Source organism: Xenopus laevis, chromosome 5S (assembly GCF_017654675.1).
Source record: "Xenopus laevis strain J_2021 chromosome 5S, Xenopus_laevis_v10.1, whole genome shotgun sequence".
Lineage (NCBI taxonomy): Eukaryota > Metazoa > Chordata > Amphibia > Anura > Pipidae > Xenopus > Xenopus laevis.
Genome location: NC_054380.1, coordinates 33,173,820 through 33,193,417, shown reverse-complemented (window position 1 = coordinate 33,193,417; position 19,598 = coordinate 33,173,820). Strand labels below are relative to the sequence as shown.

The 19,598-nt window shown below is 36.8% G+C and overlaps 1 protein-coding gene across 1 annotated transcript in view; it reads left to right on the top strand.

The window, feature by feature from the left end:
• The window catches only part of hnrnpll.S (heterogeneous nuclear ribonucleoprotein L like S homeolog), a 41,677-nt gene that overhangs the window by 11,469 nt on the left and 10,610 nt on the right, over positions 1 to 19,598 (top strand). The window contains exons 5-9 of the mRNA XM_018265150.2: positions 4,078 to 4,174; positions 4,257 to 4,329; positions 11,812 to 11,883; positions 13,775 to 13,992; positions 16,299 to 16,420. Coding sequence (XP_018120639.1) covers positions 4,078 to 4,174; positions 4,257 to 4,329; positions 11,812 to 11,883; positions 13,775 to 13,992; positions 16,299 to 16,420 — 582 coding nt within the window. The remainder of the gene's footprint in view (positions 1 to 4,077; positions 4,175 to 4,256; positions 4,330 to 11,811; positions 11,884 to 13,774; positions 13,993 to 16,298; positions 16,421 to 19,598) is intronic.

Below are 19,598 nucleotides of genomic sequence, written 5' to 3'. Positions count from 1 at the left end.
GAAGCACAGTCTCTGTTGCCCAACTAGCAAATTGCTGCCTTGTCTATGGTATATAATGCTGCAATATATATTCCATTAAAGGAACAGTAACACCAAAATATGAAAGTGTTTTAAAGTAATGAAATAAAATGTACTGTTGCTTTGTTCTGCACTGGTACAACAGGTGTGTTTGCTTTAGAAGCACTATTACAGTAATCTGCTGTGTAGCCATTGAGGCAGCCATTGAAAACTGAAAAAGGATTAAAGGCACAGGATACACAGCAGATAACCGATAAGCTATGTAATATACAGTTAGTTTCTATATATAGCTTAAATGGCTGCCCCCATCAGGGCCGGAACTAGGAGTAGGCAGAAGAGGCAGCTGCCTATGGAGCCAACAATTGGGGGGCGCTGGGCAGGTACCTCTTTAGCCTACCCCTAGATCGGACTCACCTGTAATTCAGCTTGCCTGCTTTGTGAGTTGCATTACATGCATGCGTGCGCGATGGCTTTAACACGCATGCGTGCGCAACAGCTTTACCGCATATGCGTGCGCAACGGCTTTACCGTGCATGAGAAAGGGAGGGGCCGACTGGCCCCATGGCTACACACTATAGTACAGTTTCTAAAGCAAATAAACCATTTTTAAAAGTGCTGGGCAACAATACATTATATTGTCCTTGCTTTAAAACACTATCATTTTTAGATGTTACTGTTCCTTAAGTGAACAGCACTTAAAGGAACTGCACACTGGAGTGTGCTGATCACTTATTGGAATTCTTTGTTAGATTTGAAGGCTGACCAATCTGTTCTGTGGCATTAGGCACTTGCCCATAGTAGATTAATTAAGTAGAGTATTTAGGCCATCTCTAGATAACACAGAAATCTTAATTTTAGCATGAAATAGACACAAAACATGTATTCCATGCTTGAAAACATTTGGAAAGGGAGTGGGTAAAACATGTTTATGCAGTGGGGCAAGGAGGCAGGAAATGATATGTGAAACTATATGATGTTCATTTTGCACTTGAAGGATCAAACTGCTGTGAGTCAACACTATTTTTTGACTATTGGTATTTTCTGCAATTTCCATCCAGTTTGAAAATTGAGAAGTACAAAACATGCCCGTCTCTGCTAGAAATATTATTTAATAGAAAGCTCCCTGGTTAATGCACACTGAGTGTGACAGAGGGACCTCTCTGCATTGGTGCATGGAGATTGATTTGTCACTGTTCTGTGTGCACATCAGTCAGGACATTTTGCATTTAATAACAGTACTAGTGGTGACAGACAGGAGCAATTTGACCTCCACTTTTTGCCATACCAGAGAGCGCCAAGTAAACAATGTATTGTGGGGGATGTAGTATTCTTTTAGCAGAGGAGATGAGTCATTACTACTGGTTTCTATTAGTAACAATGATATTGTCTGCCCTGTCCCGTCTACTGTACCAATTTTAAACTGCTTCATCTTGGAGATAAATGAAGAAAAAACAAAAATTAAATGTCATCAAAATCCCAGAATGAAGAAAATATTTATGTTAAAAAGTCTTGTTTTGGGTGTGGCACCTCTTTTAAGATATCCATTAATGGGAGAGGAAGTTGTTTGCTGCAACCATAGGGAAGTTTGTTTTGGCTTCCTGCACAATATTTCTGCTACAGTACAAACATGTAAAACAGTTTTGAGAAGACTAAAGCTAATTAAAGTATAGTGGAAGTGGTCAAAAGTATAATTAGGATGGTTTGGATGCCAGCACCGAGCCCAGAGCTGTAACTGATTCATCCATTTGTTGGGGTTCCTGCTTTTGGTACATAATAAACAGCTTAATAAATTAATCAATAAAGAAAAAGCTGTACTATAATAAGTATGCAGTGTAAATGTTTATTTAGCTACACTAGTGTGTCCTTGCTTTAAATGTTTTCTGCAAGTGGATACGTGCACTTGAAGTTAACTTGAAGGGAACTGAATATAGCACTTTTAAATCTTAAATTGAGTAATTGAGTTACTTGAAATAGTAAAGATCTGATCACAGCATTATGTTTAGTAAAAATAGGAAATATATGTACATGCATATCAAGGTTTTTATCATAAAGGATTGTCTTTTTTTTGCTGCAGGAACGCAGTGATGGATAACCTGTGTTCCTCTTACTGTAGTTGCACTAAAAAGAATTGGCTCTTTAGAACAAGAAGTGAAAAATATGTTGGTGTCAAAAATGTAATACCATACCTGCGGTCTAAAACATTTCTTTTAGAATTTGACGAAAGTCATAGTCATTTGTAGATTTCAGTTCACAAAATCAGAAGTCTTGGAAACAGCAGGATTATACTCAGGGCTGATCCTATCAAATGTGGGGCCCAATTGGGACCATGTTGGCTGGGCCCCTAGACAAAGTGTTGCTGGCTACTGACACACCAAGTATTTAGGAAAATAAGGGCATACAGGCACAAAATAGAAAGGAAAGGGGCAGACAAGGTAAGAGAGTGAGAGGGATGAAATAGGGGCACATAATAGGGGCACACAGGGTAAGAGAGAGAGGGAGGAAATAGGAGAGTGGATAGGAGAGTGGACTGGACCAATTAGTTTGGGGCATGCTGGGCCGATTCAGCTTGGGAGCAGGCTTGGTTGGATTGGGGGCAGGAAGGGCCTATCAAGGTTGGAGGAAAGCTGGGACTATGAGAGTTGGGGGCAGGCTAGACCTATGGAGTTGGGGGATAGGCTGGCTTATCAGAGTTGGGGGTGGGCTGGACCTATGGATTTGGGGATGGGCTGGACTCTCAAAGTTGGGGGCAGGCCAGGCAGCATCATGTGCTGAGGGAAATATTATCTGTGGTGCGGGGCCCCCAGAGGTGCGGGGCCCAATTGGTCCAATAGGCCTAAGGCCGGCCCTGATTATACTGCAAAATGCATGATTTTATTCACACTACGGGGCAGATTTATCAAAGGTCGAGTGATAGTTTCTTTTAACCCGGATGACCTCAAAATTGGAATGGTATCTTATTGGAGAAAAAAGTACTAAAAGTCTAAAATTCGAACAAATATTACCGACCCAAAAACTTGAATCCAATTCAAATGCAATTCGAATTGAGTTTTTTCCCAAGAAATACTCGAATGTCAGGAAGGCTATTAACATCTTCAAATGGGTCAACAGACCTCTGCCATTGACTTCTACATGAACTGGGCAGGTTTTAGGTGGCGACCTTTAGAATTCGAGTTAATTCCGGGGTCGATGTATGATGAGTTTTGAATTCAAATTTTTCCCAACTGGAATTTTTGAGTTTTGACAAAAACTTCAATTTGAGAATTTGAATTTGCCATTAGAACCATAATAAATCTGCCCCTGTGTGTTTTATGCATTTACCACTTCAAACCCTTTTACCACTTCCAATGTGGCAGTTTGCCATTTATAACTACAACCTCAAAGGAGATTACTCCCTGTCCTGTTGGTATGAAGGAGCATTACATGCTTTCTTTAACTAATGACTTTTCCTCCTCACTCTGTATATGAAGACTGCCCCAGCATTTTAGCACACCCTGGAATCAGGGCTAAGATTTTCGTTTACCTTAATTATGGGCAGCTTCATGAGTCTACATGAATGGACTGCATGAGGTCATTTAAATATGGGCTACATTTATATGGACTTTAGTAAAATACTTCACTTCCTGGGCTGTGGACAAATGATACACAATATGTTTAACTGCCACACTTGATAAAGAACTTGTGAAGCCTGGAACATGTATTGTGAATAAATGCACACATTTTGTAGTATAATCCTGCTGTGTCCAATTCTCCTGATTTTGTGAGCTGGACTGATTCAGATGTGTGCTACTGCTTATATGGGGTACTAAAGGAGGAATATTGGACAGCATGTGCTCTAGGTTTTAAATGTTTGATTATACGCTCATCTGTACTTGTCACACACTACTGGTAAATAGACACTTACCTGTGTAATTGCCAGAAATAAATTTTTCATAACTTTGTATTGTGATTGGCTTTAGGAAGCCATAGAACACTTTCCATATGCTTTCCAATGACTACAACTTACTAGAGGCTTATAGTATTCATGCTTATTGAGTAAAGTACTCCTTAACCCCTGTAAACATTTGATTCAGTTCATAGTGCCCAAAAGGCCAAATCTTCTCTAAATGGAGCTGACATATACGCTGGATGCTGCACATTGAAGATCGAATATGCCAGGGTAAATCATATTATAACTGTTTTGATAGTTGGACTTTTATCTATGTTTGCCATTAGCTCTGTCTTTTAATCTCTCTACACAGCCCACGCGACTTAATGTAATTCGGAATGATAATGATAGCTGGGATTACAGCAAGCCCTATTTAAGCAGACGAGGTACGTTTTTTTCTTTTCTTTGTTTTGCCCTGTTTGTAACTGCACCTAACTGCATGCAATATGAATGTAATGTCTAGACATAGATATTGGATGGTTTTTATACAGGCTTCATGGGTAGCTTTCACTGTGGTGATCTGATCTATTCCAGAAAGGAGCTCATACTTGCAAACATACTTGCAGCACCAAGGACTTTCTTTTCTCCAAGCAGTTCTTCCGACATCTATCATTTCCCTTTCTTTCTGTCTCTCTCTCCCTTATTGTTGAGTGGGAGGAATCTATTAAAAAAACTTTAAGCTTGCACACTGCATCTCAACGGAAGAGACCTTGTTCTCATGCATTAAGACTGGAAAAGGCACTAAGAAGTCTAGAGGAGGACTCAACATGCTGACTGCACACCTCTTCATGCACTAAATCGGCACAAGCAAAACAACTCCGAAAAGCCTCACTAGAACCACAGACTCACAACTCACCTTGACTGCATTCTGCATGCATCATCACCACCACAGGCTCCCTGAGGAGGACACTTGCAAGGCCTCTACCTATTTGCATGGATTGAGAGTTACTCTGTATTGTGTTCCGGATGTTAAGACATCACTGGAAGTTAAGACCCTCATTGCAATAGTTAGACTTTTTGAGAGTAAGTCACTTATTTATGAGAAGTCCAGGAAACTATATATATATATATATATATATATATGTATGTGTGTGTATATATGTGTATATATGTGTTTTGTAATATGTTTCCATTTTATTAATTAAAAACCACTGCTTAGAGCTCTGTTGGAAAAACTGTATAGCACACATTTAATAGAAATACAAAGAAAACCAACACATGTACAGTTTATTTATTAACAGTGTTCAAGGGCACATGGGCTGGATTTCCAGCTCAACAGGCAGGAAAACACTCCATATAGCACCTCCGTTCACTACTTTGGTAATTGCCTTGACCTGTAAAGTGTGGGCATCACCAAATGATCATCACCTTTCTGTCTCTTGCACAATGTCCTGCTTGGAGGATGGGTAGCCAAAAACTCCAGATTGCATCTCCATACCCTGAAATGATTATCACCTGGATCCACACGGTGCACTTGTGGACCTGGTTGTTATTGTTTGAAAGTACCCTCATAACTTTCAAGTGAATGGAGGTTCAATATGGATTGTAAAAGCTTTGTTCTTACTAGTAGTTTTTGTGGAGATAATGCAAATAGATTGAACTATGTTTATCTTAAAGGGCCACTGTACATTATTTATTTCCCATTGTAATTATTTAGAGGAAACTTTAGTAGATGTATGGATAATTATTTATCTAGCTCACTTTGTTTTATCCAGCTTCTGCAAAGGTTTAATTAACTAGGCTTTGCAAGTGGCTGAAAAACAACTATTCTGATATTGTTCCGCACAGAAAGTACACTCAAAAGGTCTTCTGGAGGTTCTTCTGATGTCTTTACTGAGCAGAGCAACATCAGAACAGTTCTGTTTGAACATCTTTTCTCTCCAGCTCTACAGTTACAGTAACTGACCAGCAGATGGAGCTGTTGTCAACACAATTATTTAACATTTAATACAAATTTAAATGGCACTGAACCTGAAAAAATAAATAATATATGTAAATTGCGAAAATGCTTAGAAAAGCACCCTGAACAATTTTACATTTTTAAGATTTACTTATATTTGCCTCTACTGAGGCATACTCTCTTCTGTTCTATTTACTAGATGCTGTAAATATTAATCAGCAATGTCATTTTATAAGTCTAAGGTGAAATTAAATTTCATAATCTTCCACTTAAAACGGTATTAATTAAAATATGTAAAAGGCAAATAAGGAAAAATGCACTTTAAATGTTTACATTTTAAAAATAATTGTAAAACTTTTCCTGCCTATTTGATCTAAAGTGGATGCCATGGTTTTCAAACCAGTATCAGTTTCAGGTTTGAATGAAAATTTCCATTCCATTCCTGGAATGTGCCATCAAAGTTTAGATAAATTGGAAGCAATTCTGAGTGGAGAACATTATTTACATTTTTTACTATTGGTTAATGGAGATCAAACACCTGGAATGTATTTGTTACAGAATGGTGTATTAGTAATCCTTGTTGTTTTTCTGTACTATTTGTGCTTTCCCAGTTAACTTGGGAATTGTAGAGCATAGTACAGAAAGAGGAAGACCGTGTGGGGTGAGAAGAACTGCTGGCTCACCTTCATCATACGGGGACAGGACAATTCCAAAAGGACTAGGGAAGAGAATGGTTATATCTTTGGAGGTGACATTTCAAAATAAGTATAGAAATTAAAAATAATATCAGAGTTTATGCAGCCAAGACTTCTTCTTTTATTAAGATAATTTAAATATTTTGAGTTGACTAGATAATTATATTTTAGTTAGTGGGCTCCACTAATCTCTAACGTATTAGTTAGATACTGGCATTGTTGCTCTATAAGTTTTATTAATTCAGGTGATGATATATAGTATCTAGTACTGATAAATCTAAAGCAATTGGACCTGAGTGGTAGGGAACACTCCAGCATTTTAAAATTGTATGGGTGATACAGTAAACGAAAATACAGTCAAAGTGTTTCCATTGAACTTATGCAGGTAGACTGAAACTCACTGAGGTGTGGAAGCCTTATCCAGTCACAGTGGTACCATGAGTCTCATTGAGGTAAGTGTTTATTTTTCAAGAAACACTCTTGAGACAGAAGCTGGTACGCCTAAAAGACCCAGTTGCCTAAACACAAGCAAAGTAATATGGTGTATGCTTTGCAGTGTAGTGTAGCGTGCACACATCTATACAGTTTAGGATTGAAGAGACAGATGGTTTGAAAGAGTTGTAAAGGAGGCCATTTATAGAAATCCGAGGATGGGCAGCACTCCAGAGTTTAAAAAAAAAAACCTTTATTTTCAATAGCAGGGCAACATTCACAGCAACATTTCAAGCCCATCACGCTCTTTATCCAGCTAACATCAGTGATGGGCGAATTTGACCCGTTTCGTTTCACCAAAAATTCGCCACCGGCGAATTGTGGCAGATGCCCATTAAAGTGTATGGGCGTCAAAAAAATGTTGTTGCGTGGCAAAATTGTTTTGACGCACGTCTTTTTTTTTTTTTTTTTTTTTTGACGCACGCCACCATACAAGTCTATGGGCGTCATTTTTTTGGCGAAACGAGGCTGAAAAAATTCGCCCATCCCTAGCTAACATACAAGTGTACAAAATCTCCTTTTATACTTCTTTGTTACAGCACCACCTACTGTAGGTATAACATAATACTCAATACAATATATCAATATATTATAACAATAGTGATACAAAGACTTGACTTATCTGTTACAGTTTCAATTAGAAGTCCATATTTCACATGTAGCCAAATGTATCCTCATAAAGGCTGTGAAAAAAGAAAGGTATTAAAAACTATGCTAAAAGCACATAAATTACCTAAAAACAGCAGACAAATCTTATTCCATGTTTAACCCATTAGGAGATAGGCTATCCAGTTTTCAGATCCACCATGCCTCCTTATATAGCAGTTTCTTTGCTCGGTTGCCACCCCTTCTCATTCTTGGGACAGCATCCACAATCTGGAACTTTAACTGTACAGCATGTCCTGCTTCCACAAAATTTTTTGTTACAGGCTGGTCCAGCCTTTTGCATTTTATTGCTGATTTCTATTCCCTGATCCTATCTCTGGTCATACATGTGGTTTGACCAACATAAACTAGACCACTTGGGCATTTAATACCAAACTGGAACAACCATTTCTAAACAAACGGGGGCCCACGGCACCATCTGTCAGCAACATACAGTACCGCTTTGACTCCTTTACCCAGGCAGTTTCACAACAATTTAGGGGCACTCTAAATCTACCCCAATTGTAGGGGTAGGTTTATTTACCCTTTAAAGTTTTGGGTCAGATTACAGAAACTATAAGTTTTTCTGCAATTAATTTATCAATCGATTTTTTTTCTTTTTCAAAATCCATGATTGTGACTGCAACTTCTGGCTTGCACCTACCTGAATGAGTTCAAAGGAACCATTGTGATTGGATGTTAATAAATGTATTATGTTTAAAGGGGTTGTTCACCTTTTAGTATGATGTAGAGAGTGATATTCTGAGATAATTTGCAATTTATTTTAATTTTTTATTATTGAAGGTTTTTGAGTTATTTAGCTTTTCATTCATCAGCTCTTCAATTTGCATTTTAAGCGATCTGGTAACTAGAGCCCAAATTACCCTAGCAACCATGCATTGACTTGAATAAGAGACTGGAATATGAATAGGTGAGAGAGTGAATAGAAGGATCAGCAATAACAATACATTTGTAGCCTTACGTAGCATTTTTGTTTTTTAGAAGGGGACATCGGCTCCCATTTGAAAGCTGCAAAGAATCAGAAGAAAAACACAAATAACTATAAAAAATAAATAATGAAAACCAATTGAAAAGTTGCTTTGAATTGGTTGTTCTATAACATACTGAAAGTTACTTTAAAGATGAACCACCCCTTCAAGGGTTTAAAGTACTAGGAAATGCCTTAACATTCAGCCGAACTATTGACTCTGATTGGATAAGCAGTAGGGATGGGCAAATTTTTTCACCCAAAAAAATGACGCCCATAGACTTGTATGGCGTTGTGCATCAAAATAAACAGACGTGCGTCAAAATAATTTCCCCGCACGACAAATTTATGGGACGCCCATAGACTTTAATGGGCGTCGGTGACATTTTGCTGGCGGCAAATTTTTGGGGAAACGAAACAGGTCAAATTCGCCCATCCCTAATAAGCAGTGAAGGCTTGAATCAGAAAGTCTAGTTGATATGGACTGTCTATATGTACGATTCAGCAAAATAGATAAAAAGGAAATATTATACTAACTGTTTATTCCTGCCATCTACTCTGTGTTCATTAGCAAGAAGTCTAATATCTTCGTTTTGAGTAGTGGACATATTTGAACATTGACATGGCAGCTGTTGTTTTTAGCTAATTAAAAAAAAATAGTAAATATTCAGTAGGTCTGCCAATACATTATATCACTTGCACAGTTTCATTAGTATGGTATATTATGGCTAAGTCCTGTTTTATGACTGAAGATTCGAAGAACATACTGTCTACCCCCTTTTCAGATCTGTTTTCAGATATATTGACCTTTTATCTGGTGCACATTATTCCTTTGTTTGCTTCAATATGTTATTGTAACTTGATTATTGTAAAATGTAAATGACTTTAGCATGTAACAGCAATGTACAGTCTTCCTATTTTCTCTTTTCATGTAACCGACTGAGCAGTTGAATGTTCATTTATATTTCCACATTGTCTGCTGTGTTAACCAACTATGAAACCATGTTATACAGCTAATTTTTGGATTATGCAGAAACCTTTTGAAAGGAGACCCAATGTGTTGCTGATGCAGCTATTAGTAGGACTCAGGTACTGTCTTAAAAAACATGCTAATATTCTTACTTTCTTTTATTCTTAATATATTGTGTTGTATGCAGCAGTACTTTGAATTGCTTGGGAAATTTTGTTGTACTGTGTGCTATTCTAAACGATACAGTGCTTGTATTTTAATTATAATTATGTGCAGTACAGTTCTTCAGTGAAACGGCCACTAGTATAAATAACAGTACAGATACGGGACCTGTTAAACAGAATGCTCCGGACGTGGGGTTTTCTAAATAAAGGATCTTTCCGTAATTTGAATCTCCATACTTTAAGTCTTCAAAAAAATTTTTAAACCATAATTAAACCCAGTAGGATAGTTTTGCCTCCAATAATAATGAATTATTTCTTAGTTGGGCTCAAATAAAAGGCACTGCTTCATTATTACAGAGATAAAGGAAATCATTTTTAAACATTTTATTATTTGATTAAAATGGAGTCCATGGGAAACGACCTTCTCATAATTTGGAGCTTTCTGGATAATGGGTTTCCGGATAACTGATCCCATACCTGTTGTATATATTGTCTTTACTGATGCAATAGGAAATTCTTCATAGATATATATATTTGGATAACAGGGTGAAATGGCACTGTTGCTGGGTATTATATAGCTATTCTGACAAAAAATGGCCCAGGGTTATGAATTCTTCACTTCAATGCTAAAATATTCCATTATTTCTGAAGAACAGGCCCATACTGGCAGAGGTTTCCTATAAAATACCATAGACAATTACTACTTATTGGGCCTGTGGGGGACTGTTTTCTTGCTTTATGTCCTAATAAATAATCTCCCAGTTGTAATGGGATTGTTTTTTTTCTTTTTCACATTGTAGTAAATTATTGTATTTAGATTATTTTATGTTTGGGTTCCTGTCATTTATTATTCCCCTGAATTTAATGGTGAACATTTTACCTGTGTCCTTGAGACTCGTGGTTGTATTAATTATTTAACCTGCCTAAATTCATTTATGTACCAGTCATTCATTATTCCTCTGTGTCCTCTTTCACTTAGGGGCATATTTATCAAGGGTTGAATTTCGAATTGAAAAAACCTAAAAATTTGAATACAAAAAGACCAACCTAAATTGAGACAACGGTTTTTTTGGGTCGAATAGGTCAAAAACAACTTTGATTTTCCACCAATTGACACCAAATAGGTTCTAGCAATTTGGCAGGTTTTAGATGGCGAATGGTCGAATTTTTAAAGAGACAGTACATGATAAATTTAAATTTACATTTTTTTGCAAATTTGAATCTAATTTGGACTATTCCCTAGTCGAAGTACACAAAAATAGCTCGAAATTCAATTTTTTTCAATTTGAAAATTCACCTCGACCTTTGATAAATCTGCCCCTTACTGTATGATACTGACCCAACTATTGATTATTTAGAAAATTATGCATGCACTTTCCTTTCCAAGTAAAACTGTGGTGCCCCTATATCCGAGAAAATACATGTTTTAAGTCCACAGCAATTATCTCTGCTCCCACTGATATGAATAAACACAAATATTCAGATTAAGAAGGTTCCCTTGTGCCAGAATGTTTTAAGAAATATGTATAGCAACATAAAGTCAAAGTAAAGCCTGCATATAAATAGGGTATATAGGGTTTATTGTAAGCAAATGTTGCTCTTAAAATCTGAAAGCACAAATGAAAATTATTGTGACTTTGTAGCGTTTAAGATGCCGTTTGTCTTAAAACCAGTTTGGAAAGATAATAATTTGGGTTTATGGGGACTACAATGAACTGAAGCCTCCAGTTGTATGTTGGTTTGTACGGAATGGGCACAATGCATAGCAGTTCTGAGCAGACACCCACAACCCTTGTTTCCTTCACTTTTGCTTTTATTGAGCACCTTGCAAGTATTGCTGGGGACATGCTAATATTCTGACCATTGGTTAGCACTGAGGTTGTTTAGGATACTTCTTATTAAGAACCCACCCAGTTCTATCAAGAAACTCCTTGACAGCCACCCATTCCGCCCTGCATTTTCTGTTAAACATGATTTCTCATTGGTGCCCCTTTTTAATTTTTTTTCCTCTTAGATCGTGGTAAAGGGAGACAGAGGCAGGCTATTCTGGGGGATCACCCATCTTCCTACAGATATGATGGCTATGGTAAGTTAACTCAGATATCGATAGATTTTACTGTCTCACCATATGAAGATGTTCAAAGCCACCAGGGAAACCTTTGACCACTCAAAAAACAGAAATTAAATTTCTGTGGTTCTTTACAGCTTAGGTTAAACATTTCTAAATTGCAGGAAAGTGATCTGCAGAATAACATATGGCAATATATCCTCCATATGTTCATCTATATAATATAATAAAGAGAAAACAGCCTTTTCCATAGCATTTTAACATCTATTCTCTTACCAGTCTGCCTACAGCTTTAAAGGAACAATAACACCAATAAATTAATGAGTGTTAAAGTAATTACATTATAATGTACATCGTGCTCTGGTAAAAATGTTGTATCAGAAAGACCAAAAGACTACTATAGTTAATAGAAACAAGCTGCTGTGTAGCCATGGGGCAGCCATTCAAAGGAGAAAAGGCACAGGTTTACATAGCCGATAACCTCTGTAGAATACAATGGGATCCTACAAAACTTCTCTGTTATCTACTGTGTAACCTGTTCATTTTCTCCTTGTTTTCAGACTGAATGGCTGTCCACATCGCTATTATTTATGTAAACTATAGAAGTCTTTCTGAACAAACACATCAGTTTTACCTATGCAGGACAATAGTATATTTTAATTACTTTAAAACACTTTTATTTTTTGGTATTATTGTTCATTTAACTGATTTTAACACACACTCACTCAATCTTACTTTACCAACACTGACTGCTTCTAATTGGTGCCAAAACGAATACCTTTTTCAACCTCAGCTTGTAGAGGTTGATCTAAGAGGTTTTTGTCCTTAATTGCCATGGCACACCATTTCTTTTCTAATTTTACCTTTTCTGGGTGAGGTGGTCAGAGGTTTACTTTGCTGCCGGAGTCAGTGGGTGGCTCTCAAATAACATTAAAGATTTGGGAACAACTATAAATCCTCTTTGTTGTCATAAATTAATACAAATTGAAATGAACACAAGTTGGGTCCTGATTTTTTTTTGCATAATGAAAGAAACCATTATTCTAAACATTTCCCTAAATACATTTATTACACATTTTTAAATGCTGTTATAATGATTTGTGAATGCAGTTGCTATGGAAAAAAGTATTTGTCTGTCTCTTTACATTTTCTTTCTGCTCTGACTCATATAACAATGCTGCTAGCCAAATGATTAAAGCTGATTCAAAATCATGGAGAAGAACTGACTCCTGTTACATTGTTTTATGAGTCAGACCCAGAAAACAGAAGGGAATAAACAAATACTGCTTTCAATTGCAATTACATGTACAAATATTTTAAAACCATCAAAAAATGTATAGCTAAATTAAATAATTTAAAAAACTCAAAGCCTTAAAGAGATCTATGCCGATATTTTATGATACAGTTTTGATCACCGCTATCCATACCAGGTCACTTTTCTTAGGAGTAAGAGGTGCCACTGTCTCCCAAAAAGGAGTGTAAAGGTTACATGTTTGCAGGGGATAATGTTCGGTGTAGGGGGACCAGTTGCTTTTCCCATTCTTGGGAATTTGTGTAAAAACTGCATTCTTCTTCATAAATAACTCCTGTTGTGGTTAGAATCATTCTGATCAAAGCTACAAAACCATAACATAAGTAAATAAAGAAATTCTGACCAAAGGAACAACTATAGAAAAAGACAAGAAAAAAAAACTATAGAAAAAAAGATGTAACTAAGGAAGGAAACACATTCTGTGTATCTTTATATTAAAGCCATGTATTTTAGTTGACAGGTTACTATTAACCATGGTATGTTAACAGATGACATTATCTGCACTTGTTTTGGTCCTGTGGAGCAAGGGGAGTAAGAGCACTCATTTGTGCAATAGTGCAATGCATTTTTTAATTGATTTTCCTCTTTCTTCCCTAGGAAACCATGGCCCTTTGTTGCCATTGCCTAACCTGTACAGGATGGGATCCAGAGATACTCCAGAGCTAGTTGCCTATCCTCTGCCACAGGCTTCCTCCTCATACATGCACGGGGGACCACCTGTAGGCTCAGTAGCCATGGTTAGTGGCTTACATCCGCAAAAGATTAATTGCTCCCGGGTTTTTAACCTATTTTGCCTGTATGGCAACATCGAAAAGGTAAACCAGGTCTAATGACTTAATTTAATACATTAAGTATGCTTTCAAAAAGTCTTGCAAGATTCTTTAGCACCTTACCTGCACACCAATATTTGTTCAGGCCCAGGCCCTCTATTTAGCTTTTCTCTTCTCTTTCTAAATTTTCATCTACTTTACCAAATTGAAATTTGGAAGGCGCACATCCATTAGCATACTGAGGTGCTAATCCAAGGGGGGCTTCCCAATCATAGCCTCCTGATAAATATCGTAGAAATAAATATATCTATGGATTGCACCCTCAGACTTGTATAAAAGAATCAAAATTTATTATATTGTATTATTAAAAACTTCCAGACAACAAAGAAAAACCCGACACGTTTCGACAAACATAATGGTCTTCATCAGGGGCAAAAAAACTCCTCAATATAAGAAAGATCAAAAAGGCAGGAAGATTGTATGTGTACATGCAGTTTAAATACCTTATGGCATGTTAAACAGGCTCCCCAACAGACGATGCTTAGTGTGTGACGTCATTTCCGCCCAATTACAGGCGAAAATAGGAAGTGTGAGCATTAGATCTCTGTTTGGAACGTATATGCGTTCCACTCGATCATGCGCATTCACGCCCAATCGTAGGCGAAAATACGCATGCGTTCCATTCAATCATGCGCATGCGCATTAACACCCAATTATAGGCGAAAATGGGAATGTGCGCACAATTTCTTAGAATGGAACGCATATGCATTCCACTCACTGTTGCGCATGCGCATTCTAGTTATTATTCAAAATAGCACTTATAGCTCATTAGATCTCAGACGAGGGGACAAAATAACAATTTCTCGCACACATTTACAAATCCTTGTTATGACTCACAATTGCTGCGCATCATGTCTGTTTGATGGCCAAGATACATCAAACAAATTATATCATATCTCATGTTACTGTGCACAATTATATCACAAATAGGCCATTTCTTGTTTCAGAGCCCCAGATACAGTCTAAGTCTGGTGTCCCATGAGTCTGTTATACAATAGAAAGAATAGAGAAAATAGAAAAATTACATAAATATACAAAAATCATTATACAAGAAAAAAAAAGATTATGTCACAACCCTTACAAGACATATTCTTTATTAAACCTTTGAATATGCGATTAGATTTTAAGAATATCTATATCTCAAGATAAGAGCAGAACATACCTATCCCCGTGCATCATCTAATATGGAAAGAAAAATTCGCAATGGATGAATAAAAGGAATTATCAATAATCATCTACTTTACATCTGCTCCTTCCCATCTATTTTTGCCCCTCCACCCTATCCTCATGTAAAACACTTTTTGTTTATTTATGCCATCACGCCAGTTTTTTTCATTTATTTTCTCATATTGCTCTCACCGTTCACTTTTTATTTTTCCTTCCATTTGCTTTTGACTCATGCACCTTTCCCATTAGTTTTCTGCAACCTTCTCCTTATCGCTATCCCTGTTCTCCTTATATACTGATGTTCCATTAATTTACATATCTAGCTTTCCTATTCCATTTAACATCCTATTTTCTGCTGTACAATAATTTCCCCCTTTTTCTTAATTTGCTTTGTCTCTACCTTTGCTTTTATTGTCCCTATGCAGTGGGCAATAGAACAGTTTAACCTACCTGCCTTAGGATTTGGAAAGCAAGGAATATTTCTGGAACATAAATTGCATTGGCTTCACTACGGAAGTCCCCAGAAGTTAAAGGACCAGTAACATTATAAAATTAAATTGTTTTAAAGTAATAAAAAAATAATGCAATGTTGCCCTGCACTGGTACAACTGGTGTGTTTGCTTCAGAAACACTACTATTGTTTGTATAAATAAGCTGCTGTGTAGCAATGGGGGCAGCCATTCAAAGGAGAAAAGGCTCAAGTTACACAGCAGATAGCAGATAAGCTATGTAGAACATAATGTTATCTGTTATCCATTATTTATCCTGTGCCATATAGCCTTTTTTCAATTTCCACCATTGCTACTCAGCAGCTTGTTTATATGAGCTATAGTAGTGTTTCTGAAGCAAACAGATCGGTTTTACCAGTGCAGGGCAACACTACATGATATTTTCTTTACTTTAAAGCACTTTCATTTTTTGGTGTTACTGTTCTTTTAAAGAGCTTGCTGCAGTGTGCATTTAAGTTACCTGTTTGGCCTAGTTGCCTTATAAGTTGACTGGGATTTTGAGAACTAATGTCAATATTTTTAAATCAAAATTTGAAAAATGACATTGAATTAATTAACGTAGACATGCTGAAGGTTTGTTTCTAATATAGATTTTTCATTTTGTTAAACCAACAGGTAAAGTTCATGAAGACCATTCCTGGTACAGCTCTTGTAGAAATGGGCGATGAGTATGCTGTAGAAAGAGCAGTAACACACTTGAATAACGTCAAGCTTTTTGGAAAGAGATTAAATGTTTGGTAAGCTATTTTAGTAATATATTGCTCTATATATACATTTATTATGCATCAAAAGTCAAGATAATTGTATTGACTTCATCTCGGAGGTGTATAAAGTCAATGGGGGGAATTCACAAAAGTGTTGGGAACAAAAAAATGTCTTTTAAATGTCGAAGAAAGTGTCATAGTAATAGCCGACAAATTTACAGCACATTTGCCCGCCAATTTTCCGGCGTATACAACACTTTTGAAATAGTTGTTAAAAGTGGGCGTGTTTTTTTCGGTGACACTTTTCCCGTCATTTTTATGAATTGCTCGAAAACTCATGTTTTTCTGATAATTTTTCCGCCGAATTAGGCTCTCCAAAAATCAAAGGGGCAAATTCACTAAAGTGCAAAGCGCCTAACGCTAGCGTAAATTCGCCAGCGTGACGTCATTTCGTTACTTCGCAGATTTACTTACGGGTGCTGGTGTAAATTCGCTAGCGAAGTGGACCTACTCTAGCGCTACTTCGCACCCTTACGCCAGGCGAACTTGTGCTATGGCGAAGGGACGTAACTACGCTAATTCACTAACTTGCGCATTTTACTGAACGTTACCTCTTGCGCCAGACTTGCCTTCGCCACCTCAGACCAGGCGAAGTGTAATAGAGTAGATAGAGATTGCTTCAAAAAAGTTGAAATTTCTTCTAAGTTCCAAAAAACGCTGGCGTCGTTTCCTTTTTTAAGGGTGATTGGCTGAAAAAGATCGTAAATTTTATTGGGGGTACCCTCCTTCCCCCCTACATTTCCTAACATATGGCACCTAAACTATACAGTGGGCACATGTATAGGGCAATATAACAACTCTATTTTATTTTATGAAGCTTTCCCAGCCTTGAGTAGTGTAATGTATTTGCTGCTACATATACATCCATTGTACTTTAACTTGGCGCCGTATGCAAATTAGGCATCGCTAGCATAACTTCGCTTTCCTTGACGAATTAACGCTAGTGCAACTTTGCTACCGTTTGCCTCCATGAGCGCCACTTCGGATTTTAGTGAATTAGCGGCACCCTGGCGAAACTTCGCCTGGCAAAGTGGGGCGAAGCCTGCTCTAGCGCAACGCCGCAGGTTAGTGAATTTGCCCCTATGTGACGGTCAAATAGTCTTTTTAAAACGCTCGGTAAAATGTTGTCTGTCCGACGAAAAGATATACGACATTTTAGAAAATGTTCTGACTTACGAGACATTCAGAGACGGTACCATCTGCCTTTGTGGATTTGCAGTTCGTATGACATTTTACAAATTTTTCGACCGCCACTTCTGGGTTACTTATTTTACCGACACTTTTATGAATTCCCCCCAATGTGTCTGCACTCGTCTCCAAACAATCTGCCGAGGTGCACGGTCAATTAAAAATGCATATGTTTGGTAAGGACAGAAGTCACTCACATTCCACTTGTGTCCAGCATTTTGGTCCACATAGGAAGCTTTATCAAGGATAGCAAATATTTTATTGTGCAAATCTTAAATACCAATAACCACTGAGAAAATGGCACAAAAACAAGATCAAACGATCAAATCATTTCTTAACAGATTCCATTTCAATGTGTAAAATACCAAACATATTAAAGTGCATTTCATTAATCTGTCCACCATTCCTATTCAAGAGTAGCACTATCATGTTGCTATGTCAAATATACTATAGTAATCATCAATTTTACTAAAATACCTAATTTTGGATATAATGTAAACATTTCAGTGTTAGATGTTATAATTATAAAACACATTCCAATGTATTACAACGATCAAGTGTGAAATTGTCATATGTATGTATATATTTACATGCAGATGTATAATATATAACATAGTAACATAGTAAGTTAGGTTGAAAAAGATACACGTCCATCAAGTTAAACTTTTGTAACGTTTTTTTTTAACCTGCCTCACTGCCAGTTGATCCAGAGGAAGGCAAAAAACCCCATCTGAAGCCTCTCCAATTTGCTTCAGAAAAAAATTCCTTCCTGACTCCAGAATGGCAATCGGACTAGTCCCTGGATCAATTTGTACTATGAGCTATCTTCCATAAACCTGTACTCCCTCACTTGCACCATCCAACCCCTTCTTAAAGCTATCTAATGTATCAGCCTGTACAACTGATTCAGGGAGAGAATTCCACATCTTCACAGCTCTCACTGTAAAAAACCCCTTCCGAATATTTAGGCAGAAACTCTTTTCTTCTAATGGGTGAACTTGTGTCAGCTGGAAAGCATTAGAGAGATTATTATATGATCCCCTTATATATTTATACATAGTTATCCATCCCCAATTTGGCCAGTCTTTCCTCATAGCTCAGATTTTCCATATATATATATATATATATATATATATATATATATATATATATATATATATATATATATATATATATATATATATATATATATATATATATATATATATAATATTTTGCACTAGGAAAAACTGGGTCAGTTTTACTGATACAGAATTAACATCAATAATACAATAATAAAATTAGAAAACAATACATGTAAAATCGTATGCAGCCATTAGATGGCAGCAAAGGGTTAATTTTCTGCAAAAACCGTAAACACTGACAAAAGCTATTTTCTCCTTTTTGCTTTAACCCTTTAAGTGCCAGCAGAATTTAACATTTTGGTTACGCGAAATGCCAGCCGTTTTTGAAACATTTTGTGCTCTCTCACTTTAGGGGCATTTTCTGAGGGGAAACCTATAGTTTACCTAGGAAAACTATACATTGTTTTTTTCGGTAGAAACTGAGCTTTCTAAATCTGCCTGAGTTTTCATGTATTTCCACCTGTGCAAAAAAATTTATAGTGCTAAATACCAAAAAAAAATGAAAAATTACCATTTTTCATCGTATATCAATTTATACCAGAAAAATATTTCATTTTACGGAGGAAAATCCAACTGATTTGGAAAGCCTTATGTCTCTCGAACGTGCCAATACCAGATATGTATAGTTTTAGGGAGATTTAGGACTTCTGTACCTCAAAAACTCCCGGCAGTATATTACCGAATTTTGAAAGCACTAAGGCAGAAAACGGCATGCTTTAGATTCCAAGGCAAAAAATCCTGAAACCGTAGGTTTACCCCAGAAAACCATACATTTTTGAAAAGTACACATTCTGCCGATTACAAAATGGGTAACTATGTCTCTCTACTCCCAACTACCA